Source organism: Electrona antarctica, assembly GCF_951216825.1.
Source record: "Electrona antarctica genome assembly, chromosome: 22".
In the NCBI taxonomy this organism is placed as follows: domain Eukaryota; kingdom Metazoa; phylum Chordata; class Actinopteri; order Myctophiformes; family Myctophidae; genus Electrona; species Electrona antarctica.
In genome coordinates, this window is record NC_136805.1 from 6,341,912 (window position 1) to 6,360,374 (window position 18,463).

At 40.5% G+C, this 18,463-nt stretch overlaps 1 protein-coding gene across 1 annotated transcript; it reads right to left on the minus strand.

The window, feature by feature from the left end:
* Positions 1-215: 215 nt before the first annotated feature.
* On the minus strand, positions 216-16,107 carry LOC306915351 (interferon a3-like). The gene is made up of 4 exons (XM_079492664.1): positions 16,009-16,107; positions 1,658-1,807; positions 958-1,035; positions 216-370 (listed from the first exon to the last, which is right to left on the minus strand). The coding sequence occupies exons 2-4, from the start codon at positions 1,763-1,765 to the stop codon at positions 272-274; spliced, it is 285 nt and encodes a 94-aa protein (XP_079348790.1). The 5' UTR covers positions 1,766-1,807; positions 16,009-16,107; the 3' UTR covers positions 216-271.
* Positions 16,108-18,463: the final 2,356 nt, after the last annotated feature.

Below are 18,463 nucleotides of genomic sequence, written 5' to 3' on the forward strand. Positions count from 1 at the left end.
TAAATTATTTTATATAAAAGGAATAGTATCAATCAATGCCTTTCATCTTGTTTTAATTGCTGTAACAGGTTACAATGAATAGCATATATAAATACATATAAAAGATGTATTTCGTGTCATCAACATATGCATAAGATAACAAATACAAAAATAAATTATTTTACAAATATCTAGCATTATTCAACAAATAAATTATAAATGGACCAATAAATAAATAAATAAATATAAAAAAATTAAATTAGATAATACATCAAATGGAGAGAAAGAGTTTTCAGTTTGCGATGAATGTGGCAGAAGCCAGAAGGTCAAGTCTCAGAAGGTGACTTCTGATCTCCTTCCTGATCAACTCCCAGGCCTCAGCGCTGTGACCCTGCAGACAGGAAATAGTGTTGAGCAGCCATTCACAAACCTTTTCATGTAAAAGACACCCAAATTAATATGTATTTGGCTTTGGACCCCAAACATTTTGAGTCAGGAACCCCTTATACAAGATTTAATTGTGTTGTTTCTACAAGATCTACAAGCTCACAGCGCATTGCATTGCAAAGCATGGTCAGCTTGCAGATCTGCTACTCCCGGCATTTTTTTTTTAAATCTTTTGAAAATGCTCACCTAGAATAATATACCTAAAATAGAGACTGCCAGGTTGAACGTGGTTTAATAAACAAAATGCTATGGCCTATGTGAAAGTGGTCAGGAGGTGCACGCACATCCCAGGCTAATTCAACGGGTGATCGAACAAAAATAACGAACTGCACTCGTCAGGAGTACTGAGTATACGTGACGAAGGCCACAGAGGCCGAAACGTTGCGTTTTTTAATTTTACCCACCTTGGTAAATAAAGTTTTTGGAGGAGCTTTCAAAACGGTGTGCAGACTTATTCTTTCTTTTGCAAGGCCTATTATGTGAACGCTCAATAAAGAGCCCAAATGGAGGTTATTCTTAGATTATTCTCACCATCTGCTCCAGGACATGGTGTGACAGCCTCTTGAAGTACAAGTGCACCTTCCTGCTCTTTTTCATCCGATTCACCATCTACAACAGAATAATACCATAATTGGTTATCGCATAAATCCAACCAACGTGTAATTAGTTATTCAGTTCATTCAAATAATAATACACTTAAATATATATATATATATATATATATATATATATATATATATATATATATATATATATATATATATATATATATACATACACATACATACACCCTTAATTAAGACGCCCTGAGGGCGAGAAGCGACCTCGCCCTAAATGGTAAACTGCGACTTCTGTACTGGCCATATATGTGAGCGTGTCTTGAGTGTACAGGGTTTGATGAGGTCAGATCAATAATTATATGGAATGTCAGAACAGGTCAGCTCCATATATGGAGATCTAAGGGTTTGATGAGGTTAGATCAACATATTGAATGAATTCTGTATTGGCCATATATGGAGCGTGTCACGAGGCGTGACTGATGGACTGACTGACGGGAGATGCAGGTCTTCATAGTAAACTGCGACGTACGTCGTAACAATTGTGGTATAATATCCTATTTTACATCTCTGCGGGATTTCACAAACAAGCACCTAGAATGTATTCAAAGACAATGTAGATCGGCTATTTTCAAGCATTATTGAAAGTATAAAACAGGTCAAACAATGCTTACACAGGAGCGTAGGCCCTCGCCCTGCTGGACTAAGACATTAACAAAGTCCTCCACCCTGCTGTCGTCCCAGGACACAGCGTCCAGGTCCTCCTCAAATAGCTCAGCCATCTCCTCTATAGTCTGCACAATGAAGGCAAGCTTGTCCTCTGGCTGTGAACAGAAAGAAACTGCTGATAAACCACTACACTACAGTAGAAGTATACATTGTAGCCTACTGCACAGAGTAGACTCTGTATTGTACTGTACATTGTAGCCTACTGCACAGAGTAGACTCATGACTCAAACTGTATTGTACTGTACATTGTAGCCTACTGCACAGAGTAGACTCATGAAACTGTATTGTACTGTACATTGTAGCCTACTGCACAGAGTAGACACATACAAACTGTATTGTACTGTACATTGTAGCCTACTGCACAGAGTAGACTCTGTATTGTACTGTACATTGTAGCCTACTGCACAGAGTAGACTCATACAAACTGTATTGTACTGTACATTGTAGCCTACTGCACAGAGTAGACTCATACAAACTGTATTGTACTGTACATTGTAGCCTACTGCACAGAGTAGACTCATGACTCAAACTGTATTGTACTGTACATTGTAGCCTACTGCACAGAGTAGACTCATTAAACTGTATTGTACTGTACATTGTAGCCTACTGCACAGAGTAGACTCATGACTCAAACTGTATTGTACTGTACATTGTAGCCTACTGCACAGAGTAGACTCATACAAACTGTATTGTACTGTACATTGTAGCCTACTGCACAGAGTAGACTCATACAAACTGTATTGTACTGTACATTGTAGCCTACTGCACAGAGTAGACTCATACAAACTGTATTGTACTGTACATTGTAGCCTACTGCACAGAGTAGACTCATACAAACTGTATTGTACTGTACATTGTAGCCTACTGCACAGAGTAGACTCATACAAACTGTATTGTACTGTACATTGTAGCCTACTGCACAGAGTAGACTCATACAAACTGTATTGTACTGTACATTGTAGCCTACTGCACATAGAAGACTCATACAAACTGTATTGTACTGTACATTGTAGCCTACTGCACAGAGTAGACTCATACAAACTGTATTGTACTGTACATTGTAGCCTACTGCACAGAGTAGACACATACAAACTGTATTGTACTGTACATTGTAGCCTACTGCACAGAGTAGACTCATACAAACTGTATTGTACTGTACATTGTAGCCTACTGCACAGAGTAGACTCATGAAACTGTATTGTACTGTACATTGTAGCCTTCTGCACAGAGTAGACTCATACAAACTGTATTGTACTGTACATTGTAGCCTACTGCACAGAGTAGACTCATACAAACTGTATTGTACTGTACATTGTAGCCTACTGCACAGAGTAGACTCATACAAACTGTATTGTACTGTACATTGTAGCCTACTGCACAGAGTAGACTCATGAAACTGTATTGTACTGTACATTGTAGCCTACTGCACAGAGTAGACTCATGACTCAAACTGTATTGTACTGTACATTGTAGCCTACTGCACAGAGTAGACTCATACAAACTGTATTGTACTGTACATTGTAGCCTACTGCACAGAGTAGACTCATACAAACTGTATTGTACTGTACATTGTAGCCTACTGCACAGAGTAGACTCATACAAACTGTATTGTACTGTACATTGTAGCCTACTGCACAGAGTAGACTCATACAAACTGTATTGTACTGTACATTGTACTGCACAGACTCATGGAATTATCTCACATGTTGACACTATTTTTTTCTTTTTTATTCTTTTTTTCTTAAAAAGGAGAGAAAAAAAAAGACGAGTTCCAATGTTCTCTGCCCATTTCTCTCTTTCAACACTTCCAATTTCACTTGCTTTTCCTTGTATAAATGTATGGGTTTTCTCTCCTATAAAATTGGTACCTGATCTGAAAATGTATTTTCTGATAAAAAACATTATCATTACTTGATTTATATTGGAATACAGAGCTTTTTTATGCTTATTTTAAAATAAACATACCTCCTTTAGAACTTAACTGAAGTGCAGTTTAATTTAGAGCCCATTCACTGTACTATGCAGCAGAGGGCGCCACTATAAACCCAAAACAATGTCAGCAGCTGGATTGACTCATGCAAACCTTTCTGTGCAGGACTCTATATAATATAATAACTGATGATTGGGATTGGCTAGCAAGCTATTTTTTATAGTATAGTATACAGTCTATATAACGTATAGACTGTATACTGTGCGATGTCTAAACTAGTAAAGAATATAATTTTGCCACTCACCGACTCCACCGGCTAGTTTTATGACGTCCAAAGACTATTCTCCGCCCCACGGTGGGAAGCTTAAAGAAGCATCTCCTCACCAAATAAAATAATATGCGTATCTTATCCTTAGGTGATGGTGTCCTATTTTTATTTTTGCATAGAAGTGTATATTTGTACGTCATTAATAAATGTTCTGATGAATTGAAAATGGAGGACCCTGATGTAAACAAGTCTTCTTTGTGCTTTTTCTGGTTCTATCCTCAAGTAGCACTTTTTGTATTGACCTGTAGGCTACTTTCGTTTGAAATACCCATTCTGCATACTGTCAAATTAAATTATCAATCAATCAATCAATCAATCAATCAATCAATCAATCAATCAATCTTATGTTCACCACAGAGAAACTTTGATTTACTCAAGTGCCCAGATCTGTAGGTGGTGAATGGCCTTCTAATTGCCCTCTCCTTGCATTTACTGCATGCCATAATGTACAGTACCAGATCGTGCAGCCTAAAATACCGTAAGTTGCCAGTTGAGCAAATAAGGTGAAACCTCTCAGAAAATGAAATTGTAAAAAAGGATTGTCAGCAACAGCTCTAATTCATTCATATGATGAGTTTGATGCATTTCATCAAAACATAATAACGTTTTAATCTTTATCTTTGCAAGCTTAGGCACTGCCAGCGTGATCTTTAGTATGAGAGTGACGACAATGAATTTACAATAGGCATTTAGCAGACGCTCCTAATCCAGAGCAATTTACATTAAGCAAGAACAAAGAATAAAAAAGTATGGTTATACATCAAATACATACGAAGTAGTTATCACAAGTTCTTGAGCTTAGCCCAGATACCCTGGGTAAATATAGATTTCATTTCATTTCATTTCATGAATCATACATAAGCTAAGAGCGTAACAGTGGAAAATCTATATAATGAAACTATGCATATGCAGTGCTATGTTTACATACAATTCTATAAGTCTACATAAAAATGCTATCTAAGATACATAAGTTGAGCCTTTTCATACGCCTGTAGGAGGTCGAGGCTAAGGTGACATTCACACCAGAAAGCTTTGCTGCGATTAAAACCAATCCTGCTGCGCATTGTCAGAAAGTGCACTTCGTTTGGCAGGTGTGAAGGCTCATTTGAATCCTAATGCGTATCAAAGAACCGCATTCTACTCCGAGCAAAAACGGGGGTTTCGCTTCGCTTCCAATCGCACTTCGGTGCAGGTGTGAATGCAATCCGCAGTAAATAAAGGAAATGAAGCAAACAATGTGGCGGGTGAAGAGCTGAACACAGTTGGAGACGGAGAAAGCATATTTTACGCAGCGCAAAGATGTCCGTTACCGTGGATAGACGTGGTCGAATGAGGAGACTGAAGCCCTGATTGAAATTAGGACGAGTACATTAATCAATTGCTTAAGGAAACACATAAAAACACTGCAGTGTATTATAGCCTACACTACAGAATATTCTGTCTGTCTGTGTCTGTGCGTGCCGTAAACATGGAGTGCTGTCACTGTGTGGGGACTGGGGAGTAGGGACTTTCATCTCAATCAACTTGTAAACATTTTGCGCTGCTGTCTGTTATATCAGTGCGCTCAGCGCCGTTCCTTCCATGCCCAAAAGAACAGTGCGTGGCTGCGTGCGGAGAGAGAGAGAGAGAGAGAGAGAGAGAGAGAGGGGAGGGGGGGGGGGTCCAGTCCCAGACGGCACGACACATGCACGTTATGAGTATAATTTGAAATTTTGATCACCATAGATTTCACTGTGTAGGCTATAGTTTATGAATGGAACACATTGATAAAGGTCCCCCTGCTGCGTTTCCAATAGCTGCGGATGACAGTGTGAAGGCAAACCGCAGCAAATTAAATATGCAAGAAGTCCCAATTCTCCTCCCATTCGCATCGAGTCTACCGAAGTATTAGGTGGGAATGTGACCTAAGATGCTAAGATGGAGTCTGAAGAGGTGTGTTTTCAGACTGCGGCGGAAGATTGGGAGCGAATCTGCAGTTCTGATTGCAATGGGAAGTGCATTCCATAGTTTTTGGAGCCATAGTTTTGGACGACACTAGCGTTGCCTCCCATTTGTAATATTGGAATGCGGAAGTGCTCATTCTATCTCAATGGGATAGTTCCAATGTTTGGAACTATAGCCCATAGCACCCTGCTTTGCGGCGAGATCGAAGCGTGTTGCGACTCTCTCCTTCTACGGCTCTGCACGGTGGGCCCTATTGTAAACAAGTGTAATGCTTTATGGTGTCCTCGTCCACAGTTAACAGTTTTTGTATTGAGTTGTGCTTGAAATGTACTGTAATTCTGCAAACTGTGAATAAATACTTCAATCAATCAATCAAGCAACATGGGCCCTGCATGGGGAGAATTGCTTTCAAATGTATCCATCACCCCCTGGGATCTGAGCAGTGGTGTAAAGTTCTCCATCACCCCCTGGGATCTGAGCAGTGGTGTAAAGTTCTCCATCACCCCCTGGGATCTGAGCAGTGGTGTAAAGTTCTCCATCACCCCCTGGGATCTGAGCAGTGGTGTAAAGTTCTCCATCACCCCCTGGGATCTGAGCAGTGGTGTAAAGTTCTCCATCACCCCCTGGGATCTGAGCAGTGGTGTAAAGTTCTCCATCACCCCCTGGGATCTGAGCAGTGGTGTAAAGTAAGTGCATTTACTTAAGTACTGTACAATTTGGAGGTGCTTTTACTTTACCAAAGTCCAAATTCCAGTCCTTTTACTTCTACTCCACTACATCTCAGAGGCAAATATATTGTACTTTTACTCCACTACAATAATATGAAAACTTTAGTTACTAGTAGGCCTAGTAACTTTGTAGATTTAGATTATTGTTACAAAACACACACATCACTTCAGCCCTATATATTCTTCGTCCATTTGAAAATAGCAGATCTACAAGTTCACAATGTGTCGCGATGCGACGCATTGTGAACTTTTTACGTACAGTATGTTGAACTTCTGAAATGGGACATTCTGCGAGTAGCCTACTTTTATTTCTAGTACTTTTAGTTTAATTTGATGCTGATGCTTTTGTACTTTTACTCAATTACATTTTGAGTATGGGACTTCGACTTGTACCAGCATACATCTACATTGCAGTATGGATACTTTTACTTACGGTAAGTAAAACATTTGAGTATTTTTCCCACCACCTGGCATATTATCTTAGTCATGGTTTGGTTACACAATATTCACTTTATTGCAGAAGGCAGAGTTCACTCACTTCAACCTCAGCCCATGAGATTGGAGGCAATGTGTAATCCAAGGCTCCAAGCCACTTCAACCTCAGCCCATGAGATTGGAGGCAATGTGTAATCCAAGGCTCCAAGCTGTCCTCGTGAATATTGTTTTGTTCCCAGATCAGGCGGTGTATTGAGAGGATAAGAGGAATATGTTTTATACAGTGAGCCCTTGAATCCTTTCTTTTTTTTTTTAAGATATTTTTTTGCGGCTTACGCCTTTTATTGTTTTTTTTTGAAGGGACAGACAGTAGGCTGACAGGAAACGGGAGAGAGATGGGGGAAGACATGCAGTAAAGGCCGTGTCGGGCTCGGGAGTCGAACCCGCGGCACACTGCGACTGGATTACCAGTCGGGTGCCCAGACGGTTACGCCACCGCCTGGGCCCTTGAAGCCTTTCTAACACTCAGCTCTGCTGGCTATCTCATTCTCATCAGCTGCACGGCACGCATTCAGGTACTTATAACAGCTCTACTGGCTATCTCATTCTCATCAGCTGCATAACACGCATCCAGGTACTTATAACAGGACCTTGATTTTAATCATCCTCCTGTTTTTCTTTTACATAGAAGTGTATTTGTACGTCTTTAAATGTTCTGATGAATTGAGAATGGAGGACCCTGTTGTAGACAAGTCTTATTTAGTGCTTTTCATGGTTTTGTCCTCAAAGGGTAGCAGTTTTTGTATTGACTTGTGCTTTCGTTTGAAATGTACCCATTCTGCATACTGTGAAATAACATGTCAATGAATGAATTAATTAATTAATCAATCAATCAATCAATCAATCAAATAAATCATGTTTCTAGGATTTAATGTACAGTATTTATTTCTGTGTTGAAGAGGTTTTAAAGAGTTAATGCATTTGTACAACTTTGAGTCTAAATTTAGACTAGTATACTATAGGCTAGCTCATACTGCGTTTGAGCTAGCCTAAAAACTCAGAGATAGCACCAGTAGAGCTATCTACAGTATGTGTGTGTACTGTGTACTGTATGTATACCGGTAATTCTGCAAACCAAGAGCTGATGAAGGGTATTTACTTTCCACCACATGTCTGCAGGTTGTCTCAGAGCTCACAGTCCAAAGGTGGAACTTAATTGCTCTGAAATGATATCTGTGTTCCCAAAGACTTTACACAGACGTCCGGTCCAACGCAGTGGAGTTTTCAGACCATTAGAGCTAATCTGACAAAGGTCAGACAGGTCTTTCCTTGAGGATAAAGAATGTGTGTGAAACTGTGCATGCTTCCGATTTAAATAAATCTTAATCTTTAGACCGGGAATGATCTGTATCTATATTCATAGAGGTATAGGTGTCACTCTCACAGATGCCTAATAACTTGATGAAAAGCGTAGGTCAAAGGGTATTGTTATTATTTTTAAAGGGCCTTTAATTAATTTCTACTTTGCTGCCTGCTAGTGAATGGGGTTCTCAAATCCTACTTGATCATGAGACCTACATTTATGTGCCCTTCTGATATTGTCCTTTTGAACGGACAGGCCTGCATAACTCCATCTCACAGAGCTCGTACTATAGGTTGGCTGTTTTGGTGAAGATGTTTGGCATAGAGGGGTTAAATATGAGGGGGGGGAAATCATAGACCCTCAGCAGCCCTGGTCAACAAAGTATACAGGGATTAGGTTTTTATGGACATATCTGTTTGTGTTATTCCAGTGAGGTTGTGAAGAGACAATATCCAGGGGTGATTATGTCAGAAAAGGATACAAAGGATGTTCCCAATCTTTCCAAAGACAAAAGGTAAGAAAGAAACCTGCCTTGGCTGTTACAATGGAATGCACATTTTAATTGATTGTTCTTATTTTTCAAAATGTCTGTTTTATTTTTGTATTTATTTATTGTGTTATTTATGAGTTTGTTGTAGTTGTAGTTTTAGTTTGTGTGTGCGTGCGTGCGTGCGTGCGTGCGTGCGTGCGTGCGTGCGTGCGTGTGCGTGCGTGCGTGTGTGTGCTTGTGCGTGCGTGCGTGTGTGTGCTTGTGCGTGCGTGCGTGTGTGTGCTTGTGCGTGCGTGCGTGTGTGTGCTTGTGCGTGCGTGCGTGTGTGTGCTTGTGCGTGCGTGCGTGTGTGTGCTTGTGCGTGTGTGGTCAATTTATTCGTGAACACTCTTGTTGTTTATGGCGAAGGTGTCATTGCCATGGGAAACATTAACATATCGTTTGATTGGCCTTTGATGATCTAAACCGTTGCCATGGTTACAGGGGAAAGACGTCCATGTCAGATATGTCTTCAAAAGACATTCCTCTTCATCTCAGAGGCAAAAAGTAAGACATTGAATAATATATTATAAAGTATCTGACATACACAACACAACAAGACAAGACAATTATTTTTCATTTGCAAAATTAAACATAACCTAGGCCTACATAAAAAACTGAACAAAGATGAGCCTGGGCAGCAAATAATTGTGTATTGTTCCATATTCATATTTGTTTGTCATCGTGTTCTTTCTCAATCACATCACAAGTCTCTTCAGAGGTCATGACCTGAGCCAGAGACCTGCACGGTTTCCCGTAGCCGTGTCTGTGAAGAGTGACAGTTCTAAGGCGGACCCTCCGTATTTACCAGAACCTCAACCCACCCACACAAAGTAAGACCAGAACCTCAACCCACCCACACAAAGTAAGACCAGAACCTCAACCCACCCACACAAAGTAAGACCAGAACCTCAACCCACCCACACAAAGTAAGACCAGAACCTCAACCCACCCACACAAAGTAAGACCAGAACCTCAACCCACCCACACAAAGTAAGACCAGAACCTCAACCCACCCACACAAAGTAAGACCAGAACCTCAACCCACCCACACAAAGTAAGACCAGAACCTCAACCCACCCACACAAAGTAAGACCAGAACCTCAACCCACCCACACAAAGTAAGAACAGAACCTCGACCCACCCACACAAAGTAAGACCAGAACCTCAACCCACCCACACAAAGTAAGACCAGAACCTCAACCCACCCACACAAAGTAAGACCAGAACCTCAACCCACCCACACAAAGTAAGACCAGAACCTCAACCCACCCACACAAAGTAAGACCACTGATTTACCTTATTTTTAACATGACATGTGCTCACAGACTGCATGATAATGCAATAAAAAGGACAAGTGAACGATAGCAAGGGCCGATTCATACTCCTTTTGTCCCGAAAACAAGTCGGTTCGGGAAAGGTCCCAGACTCAAAGTTACTTAGGCTCTATAAAAGTAAATTCAACGATTTACTACCACTGCAAATTCTACAACCACTGCTAAATAATTACTACTACGATTTCTACTACTACAACTTCTTCTATTAATACCACAACTAAGTAATCAATGCAGAATAACAGATCTACATTTTTAGATGTTTTCAAAGATGACAGTTTTTTTTTTCTTTCAGTCTTATAGCTGCTCTTTCAGTCTGCCTGGGCAGCAAATTATTATGTATTGTTCCATATTCATATTTCCTCAATCACAAGTCACTTTCATAGCATTTAGTATTTGATATTTCACATCATTGACAATTTCAGAGGTCATGACCTGAGCCTGCAGAGACCTGGACGGTTTCCAATAGCCGTGTCTGTGAAGAGTGACAGTTCTAAGGCGGACCCTCTGTATTTCTCCAGTGAACCTCAACCCACCCACACAAAGTAAGACCAGAACCCCAACCCACCCACACAAAGTAAGACCAGAACCTCAACCCACCCACACAAAGTAAGACCAGAACCTCGACCCACCCACACAAAGTAAGACCAGAACCTCAACCCACCCACACAAAGTAAGACCAGAACCTCAACCCACCCACACAAAGTAAGACCAGAACCTCAACCCACCCACACAAAGTAAGACCAGAACCTCAACCCACCCACACAAAGTAAGAGCAGAACCTCAACCCACCCACACAAAGTAAGACCAGAACCTCAACCCACCCACACAAAGTAAGAACAGAACCTCGAACCACCCACACAAAGTAAGACCAGAACCTCAACCCACCCACACAAAGTAAGACCAGAACCTCAACCCACCCACACAAAGTAAGACCAGAACCTCAACCCACCCACACAAAGTAAGACCAGAACCTCAACCCACCCACACAAAGTAAGACCAGAACCTCAACCCACCCACACAAAGTAAGACCAGAACCTCAACCCACCCACACAAAATAAGACCAGAACCTCAACCCACCCACACAAAGTAAGACCAGAACCTCAACCCACCCACACAAAATAAGACCTCTGATTTATCTTTTTTCAACATGACATGTTTAAGCTGATATACTCACGGACATTATCTGTTCTGTCAGTTCGAATTTCTTACCTTTACAATTTCATATCAGTGTGAATGATGACATATCGCTTTTGGAGACAAATTATTGCATTTGCATAATAGTGATGATTTGATTTAAGCCTAGCTGAATGTAAAGAAACTCTCAAACACAATTAGTTCAATGAAACTTCCAGACATGCTGACTTCAGAATAATAGTCTCAGTTTCAAAGTAAAGGCATCAAGACAAGTTAGGGATTATGTTTCAAGCTGGTTTGATGCCAAGGGAAAATGTTAGTGTAAACTGGTTACCAGTTAGATATTCGACTTAACTTAATACTATGATTCCAGTGGTAATGTTTTAATGATAGACATCCCAGCTCTCACTTTTTTGACTTGAGAGCTACTTTCAAAATGACCAGCTCAACAAAATCTACCCACCTAAAAAAAATATGATTCCACTGCTGAAACCAATTTAAAAATGTACCTGGGGGGGCTTTGGAATAGCGGCGCTGCCGTTACAGTACATATAAGACAAACACACTTGGAATGGGAAATAGAGGGGCGGAAATTGAATTCATAGGTTTTTTTTGTATATAACATTTTGTGCGCAACATTCTTGAAAACAAAGTATTGCATTGCTGGTTTGAGTTCAGGCCCTTAGTGTCAAGTCACCTTAGTGGAAGATGCCAAAAATTGTTTCTTATATTTAAATTATTATATTATTATATATTTTTAGGGCCATGTCATGTGGTCTACCTGCACAGCCTTTAGTGGTTGTGAATCTTGACATCGTAAGACTTCTGACTGGTTTTTAAAACCACAGATACTAATCATAACAGTGGGAAGACATCCACTCTCTGTCAGATGTCAGGCAGGCATGACGCTGTGTGGCAGTCAGAAAGAGTGAAGTAGAAAAACAGTTGAGTGTCATTACAGTGATAGGATATCTTGTGAACAGAGATGACAGAGCCAATATGTGGGAAAAGACTCAAGAGCTTCCTTGAGTTTGAGGCAGAGGACTGAATCTTAGCACAATAAAAAGGACAAGTGAATGATTGCTAGTACTACCTCTGCAAATTCTACAACCACTGCTATTAAACTTATGCTATTAATACCACTAGGAATCAGTGCAGAATAACAGATAAATTTTTAGATGTTTTCAAAGATTAAAGTTCTTTCTTTCTTTCTTTCTTTCTTTCTTTCTTTCTTTCTTTCTTTCTTTCTTTCTTTCAGTCTTAGCTCCTCTTTCAGTCTTATAGGTTATGAGCCTGGGCAGCAAATAATCATGTATTGTTCCATATTCATATTCCTCAATCACAAGTCACTTTCATAGCATTTAGTATTTGATATTTCACATCATTGACAATTTCAGAGATCATGACCTGAGCCAGAGACCTGGATGGTTTCCAGTATCCGTGTCTGTGAAGAGTGACAGTTCTAAGGCGGACCCTCCGTATTTCTCCAGTGAACCTCAACCCACCCACACAAAGTAAGACCAGAACCTCAACCCACCCACACAAAGTAAGACCAGAACCTCAACCCACCCACACAAAGTAAGTGATAGATAATTTTGAGTTATGGTAGATCTGTTACTTTGGTATTTTTGTGGACTTGTGTCAATGTTTCCCTTTGGCCCAGACCGTGTTCTCCTTATCCTATTTATGTCATGTCACCCTCCACAGGCCTAATCATCTCAGCCCTATATTATCCTTTATATTATTATATTATGGATTGCCTGACGCCAAGTTAAGATTCACTGTCTGTCCCCAGTCAAAAGTTAACAGGGCATACTGAGAGGTCTGTTTTGATAGAACACTGCATGTATTTGACCTTGGTGGCTAGTGAGAAAGTAGATAGGAGCATTTCTCTCTGTAAAGAGTTCACAGCTAGCCGGGAAGAAATGTTATCTTCAGGTTGCCATAGCAACGCCAGCCTCAGCGCTTTCCCGGTCTATGGCCCTCAATGACGGAACTAAGGAAGCTGTCACAATATCAGTCTCATCATCTATGTGCTGGTCCAATGAGCGCTTGACAACCAGTGCCAGCGTGGAATAGCGGAAACTAACTGTGTATTCAGCCAATGAAATGTGTATCAACAATTGACGTATTCTACAGTATTAATGCCTGTGAAATGAATTGTTCGTGAGAGAGAACCCTGTGCAGTTTGTCGCACAGGGTGAGAGTTTTTTGTAATTTGGCTGTGTGTGGATCTGTTCTGTCTCTCTGATCTGAAAATGAATAGACACTAAACCATAATCTGCTGACTGGACAATCCTTCTTCCTGGTGGTGTCATCTTTTTAATTGGGCACTTAAAGGTATTTTTCTAAAAGAGTATTTCCTGCTCAGATCAACATTTGGATGTTGATCTCTCTGCTTAAAGTAATCCTGTTAAAGCTAATTGTTAACCTGTTGGGGTGCTGAGTATTCATCAGTACTCTTTGAATACTTTCTCAAAAGTATTTTTTATAGTTATAGCCCTGTGTAGCTCAGTAATTCAGTATTATACAGTCCTTTATATCCTTGGTGAATCATTAATTGTCCCTTCTGCATTTTATATGCAACTAAATGGTTTTATCTTAATTATAAATCCATCAGTAAGACCAGAACCTCAACCCACCCACACAAAGTAAGACCAGAACCTCAACCCACCCACACAAAGTAAGACCAGAACCTCAACCCACCCACACAAAGTAAGACCAGAACCTCAACCCACCCACACAAAGTAAGACCAGAACCTCAACCCACCCACACAAAGTAAGACCACTGATTTACCTTATTTTTAACATGACATGTGCTCACAGACTGCATGATAATGCAATAAAAAGGACAAGTGAACGATAGCAAGGGCCGATTCATACTCCTTTTGTCCCGAAAACAAGTCGGTTCGGGAAAGGTCCCAGACTCAAAGTTACTTAGGCTCTATAAAAGTAAATTCAACGATTTACTACCACTGCAAATTCTACAACCACTGCTAAATAATTACTACTACGATTTCTACTACTACAACTTCTTCTATTAATACCACAACTAAGTAATCAATGCAGAATAACAGATCTACATTTTTAGATGTTTTCAAAGATGACAGTTTTTTTTTTTTTCAGTCTTATAGCTGCTCTTTCAGTCTGCCTGGGCAGCAAATTATTATGTATTGTTCCATATTCATATTTCCTCAATCACAAGTCACTTTCATAGCATTTAGTATTTGATATTTCACATCATTGACAATTTCAGAGGTCATGACCTGAGCCTGCAGAGACCTGGACGGTTTCCAATAGCCGTGTCTGTGAAGAGTGACAGTTCTAAGGCGGACCCTCTGTATTTCTCCAGTGAACCTCAACCCACCCACACAAAGTAAGACCAGAACCTCAACCCACCCACACAAAGTAAGACCAGAACCTCAACCCACCCACACAAAGTAAGACCAGAACCTCGACCCACCCACACAAAGTAAGACCAGAACCTCAACCCACCCACACAAAGTAAGACCAGAACCTCAACCCACCCACACAAAGTAAGACCAGAACCTCAACCCACCCACACAAAGTAAGACCAGAACCTCAACCCACCCACACAAAGTATAAGACCAGAACCTCAACCCACCCACACAAAGTAAGACCAGAACCTCAACCCACCCACACAAAGTAAGACCAGAACCTCAACCCACCCACACAAAGTAAGACCAGAACCTCGACCCACCCACACAAAGTAAGACCAGAACCTCAACCCACCCACACAAAGTAAGACCAGAACCTCAACCCACCCACACAAAGTATAAGACCAGAACCTCAACCCACCCACACAAAGTAAGACCAGAACCTCAACCCACCCACACAAAGTAAGACCAGAACCTCGACCCACCCACACAAAGTAAGACCAGAACCTCGACCCACCCACACAAAGTAAGACCAGAACCTCGACCCACCCACACAAAGTAAGACCAGAACCTCAACCCACCCACACAAAGTAAGACCAGAACCTCAACCCACCCCCACAAAGTAAGACCAGAACCTCAACCCACCCACACAAAGTAAGACCAGAACCTCAACCCACCCACACAAAGTAAGACCAGAACCTCAACCCACCCACACAAAGTAAGACCAGAACCTCAACCCACCCACACAAAGTAAGACCAGAACCTCGACCCACCCACACAAAGTAAGATCAGAACCTCAACCCACCCACACAAAGTAAGACCAGAACCTCAACCCACCCACACAAAGTAAGACCACTGATTTATCGTTTTTTTTAACATGCCATGTTTAACCTGATATATATATTCTCACGCACGGACATTATCTGTTCTGTCATTATAATCTGTGACAGTTGTTCTATTAATCCATTATTTGTAAAACGTGGAGGTACTAAATTAGCTCTTCGCTAAATCCCACCCAAGCCCGTTCTTGGCCAATGCCACGTTAGCGACGGTTACTATGTTAGGATCCTGGTCACGCTTTCAATGCTGGTCAAAATGTTTAAGCAGTGTCAATAAATATATTTGCTGTACAGCATGTGTGGACCTCAGAAAGAGGGTTTGTTTTCTTACCTTGTTGTGAGCAAACTAGTCCATTCCATGAATTATTTCGCTCCGTTGTGCAGTTTAATAGTACATATTAGAAATAAAAATAGGCTCTCATTGACTTCCATTGTAACGGGGAAACAGCTCTCAAAGTCACTCTTTTAGCACACTAAGCTGATTCTGACCGTTTATGACATCAGGAAAACTCCTGCGGTTATATTTTTAATAAAAAATGTCAAGGTTGTCTTGTTTTTGTTTTGACTTCAGTGTTGCCACATTGTGTGAGAGAAATAAGCCAACCCACCTCCAAAAACAAGCCAACTCTTAAAGCCAAATCAAGAAAAACAAGCCAAAACAAACATAATAATATGACCATATATAATCATAATAAAAAGATTGTATGCATTTATCATTATAAATACTATGTAGGCATATGTCTATGATAATTCATGTTTTGGTAATATATTACATACACTAATTATTAGCCTTAAGCCAAAAGTAGCGGGAAATAAGCAGACCTGGCAACCCTGACAAGTTTGTGTGGTAAGAAGTTCCGGTTTGCCTACAAAACGATCTGATTGGTCCAAATCTGTACACCCACTTCTGAAGTAGCCTCGGTCTCAGGCCGTTGGATGTAAACATTAAACAAATGTATTTGATCTCGTCCACTTGTCGCAAACACCATACACAATTTTGGACGTGTTTGAGGGAGACACTTTAGGAGAAATGTCTGGGACTGCAGCTGGGTGCATCTCAAACAGCATGGCGACTTGTTTACAAACGAGAGTTGGGAACACCAGAACCGCTTCACACCAAAATAGTTACTTTGAAAATAAAACGAGTTTTCCTGATGTCATAAACTGATTCATGGAATGGACTAGTTTGCTCATAACAAGGTAAGAAAACAAACCATCTTTCTGAGGTCCACACATGCTGTACAGCAAATATATTTATTGACACTGCTGAAACATTTTGACCAACATTGAAAGCGTGACCAGGATCCTAACATAGTAACCGTCGCTAACGTGGTATTGGCCAAGAACGGGCTTGGGTGGGACTTAGCGAAGAGTGAATTGGCCTAATGGCAGTGCACGGTACTAACCTGACTCCACCAGATGAGGGCGGTATTGAGTTCACAAGGTCACAATAGAAACAAGTGTGGAGCAATTACTTCTTCAATCTGGCAGACTGTCAGGTTAAGTGCACAGTGACACGTTTCGCAAGAGATTTGCTACATAACAAATGCTCACACTCCCCCAGACAATGGCCTACTACTGATTAGTGACTGCTCGTTTTATATAGTGTCACCATTGGGCCAGCATTCCCAATAGGGCATAGCAGTGGGAGTGGCTTTCTGGCACCACTGAGAAATCTGCCATTCATTTTCCCCATAGAGATTTACAAAAATATATGATCATCAATTATTTTAAGCCTAGTTTAAAGCCATCCAGGATCCTGGTGAATCATGCCCTTAAAATATAGGTTTAAAATAACTGATATAAATATTTGTGTACATCTCTAGGAGAAATAGCTTTCCTCTGTGGTCTTAAGAGTAAGCATCAGCACAGGTTGTTGGAGCTGCTATAGGGCTATTATTGTTTTATTAATTTATACTTTTGTTTTTGAATCCTTGACAGAAAAAATGTAAAGCCTACAGCTTATGGAGTGCCAAAGGACTGGGGTCGACAAATGCACGGAGAACCACACAAGTAAGATGGAGGCGTAGTAGTAAATAATACCTACTGTATCTCATAAAATGCTTTTAAAATACGTTATATATGATGAGGTGGGATTATTTAGGCTAAATTAATAGTACATCACAAACGTGCATCCGATCTGCACTCACATGATGAATTGAAAATGGAGGACCCAACTACACCGTATACATTTTGATTACTAAAATCCTTTAACCCATTTAGAGCTGAGACTAGATTCTACAAATGCCTTCTACATCCTGACAGTTTTCTGCCAAAAACCTCATGTTTCTATGTCAGTCGTTCTCAAACAATTTCATGTCAAGGACTCCCAAAAATATATGTATTTGGCCGCCGACCCCCATCTGAAAATATGTTGTTCCAGGGAACCCCCCAGAAGCAAAGATTTGAGTTAAAAACATTCAAAGATTTGCGCCACATTTTCACGATTTTTCAAAAATAGCAGACCTACAAGCTCGTAGCGTGGCACTCGGTGCCGCGCTATGAGCTTGTAGATCTGCTATTTTCCAACAGCTAAAGTACAACATAATGCTTAAAACAAAATGGGTTAAAATGTAAAGTTCTATTTCTTGATAGATTGAATGCAAAATAATGTCCTCTTTTACACTAGTATGTGACAATAAAGTGAAGTTCAGGTAGCTTAATGAAACTTTACAAAACGTACAGTAGGCTATATTATTAAAACAATTTAAAAAAATAACAGCATCATACATACATAAGGCAAAATGTTGGGTTTCACACTTGAAAACTCTTTCAAGGGACTATAT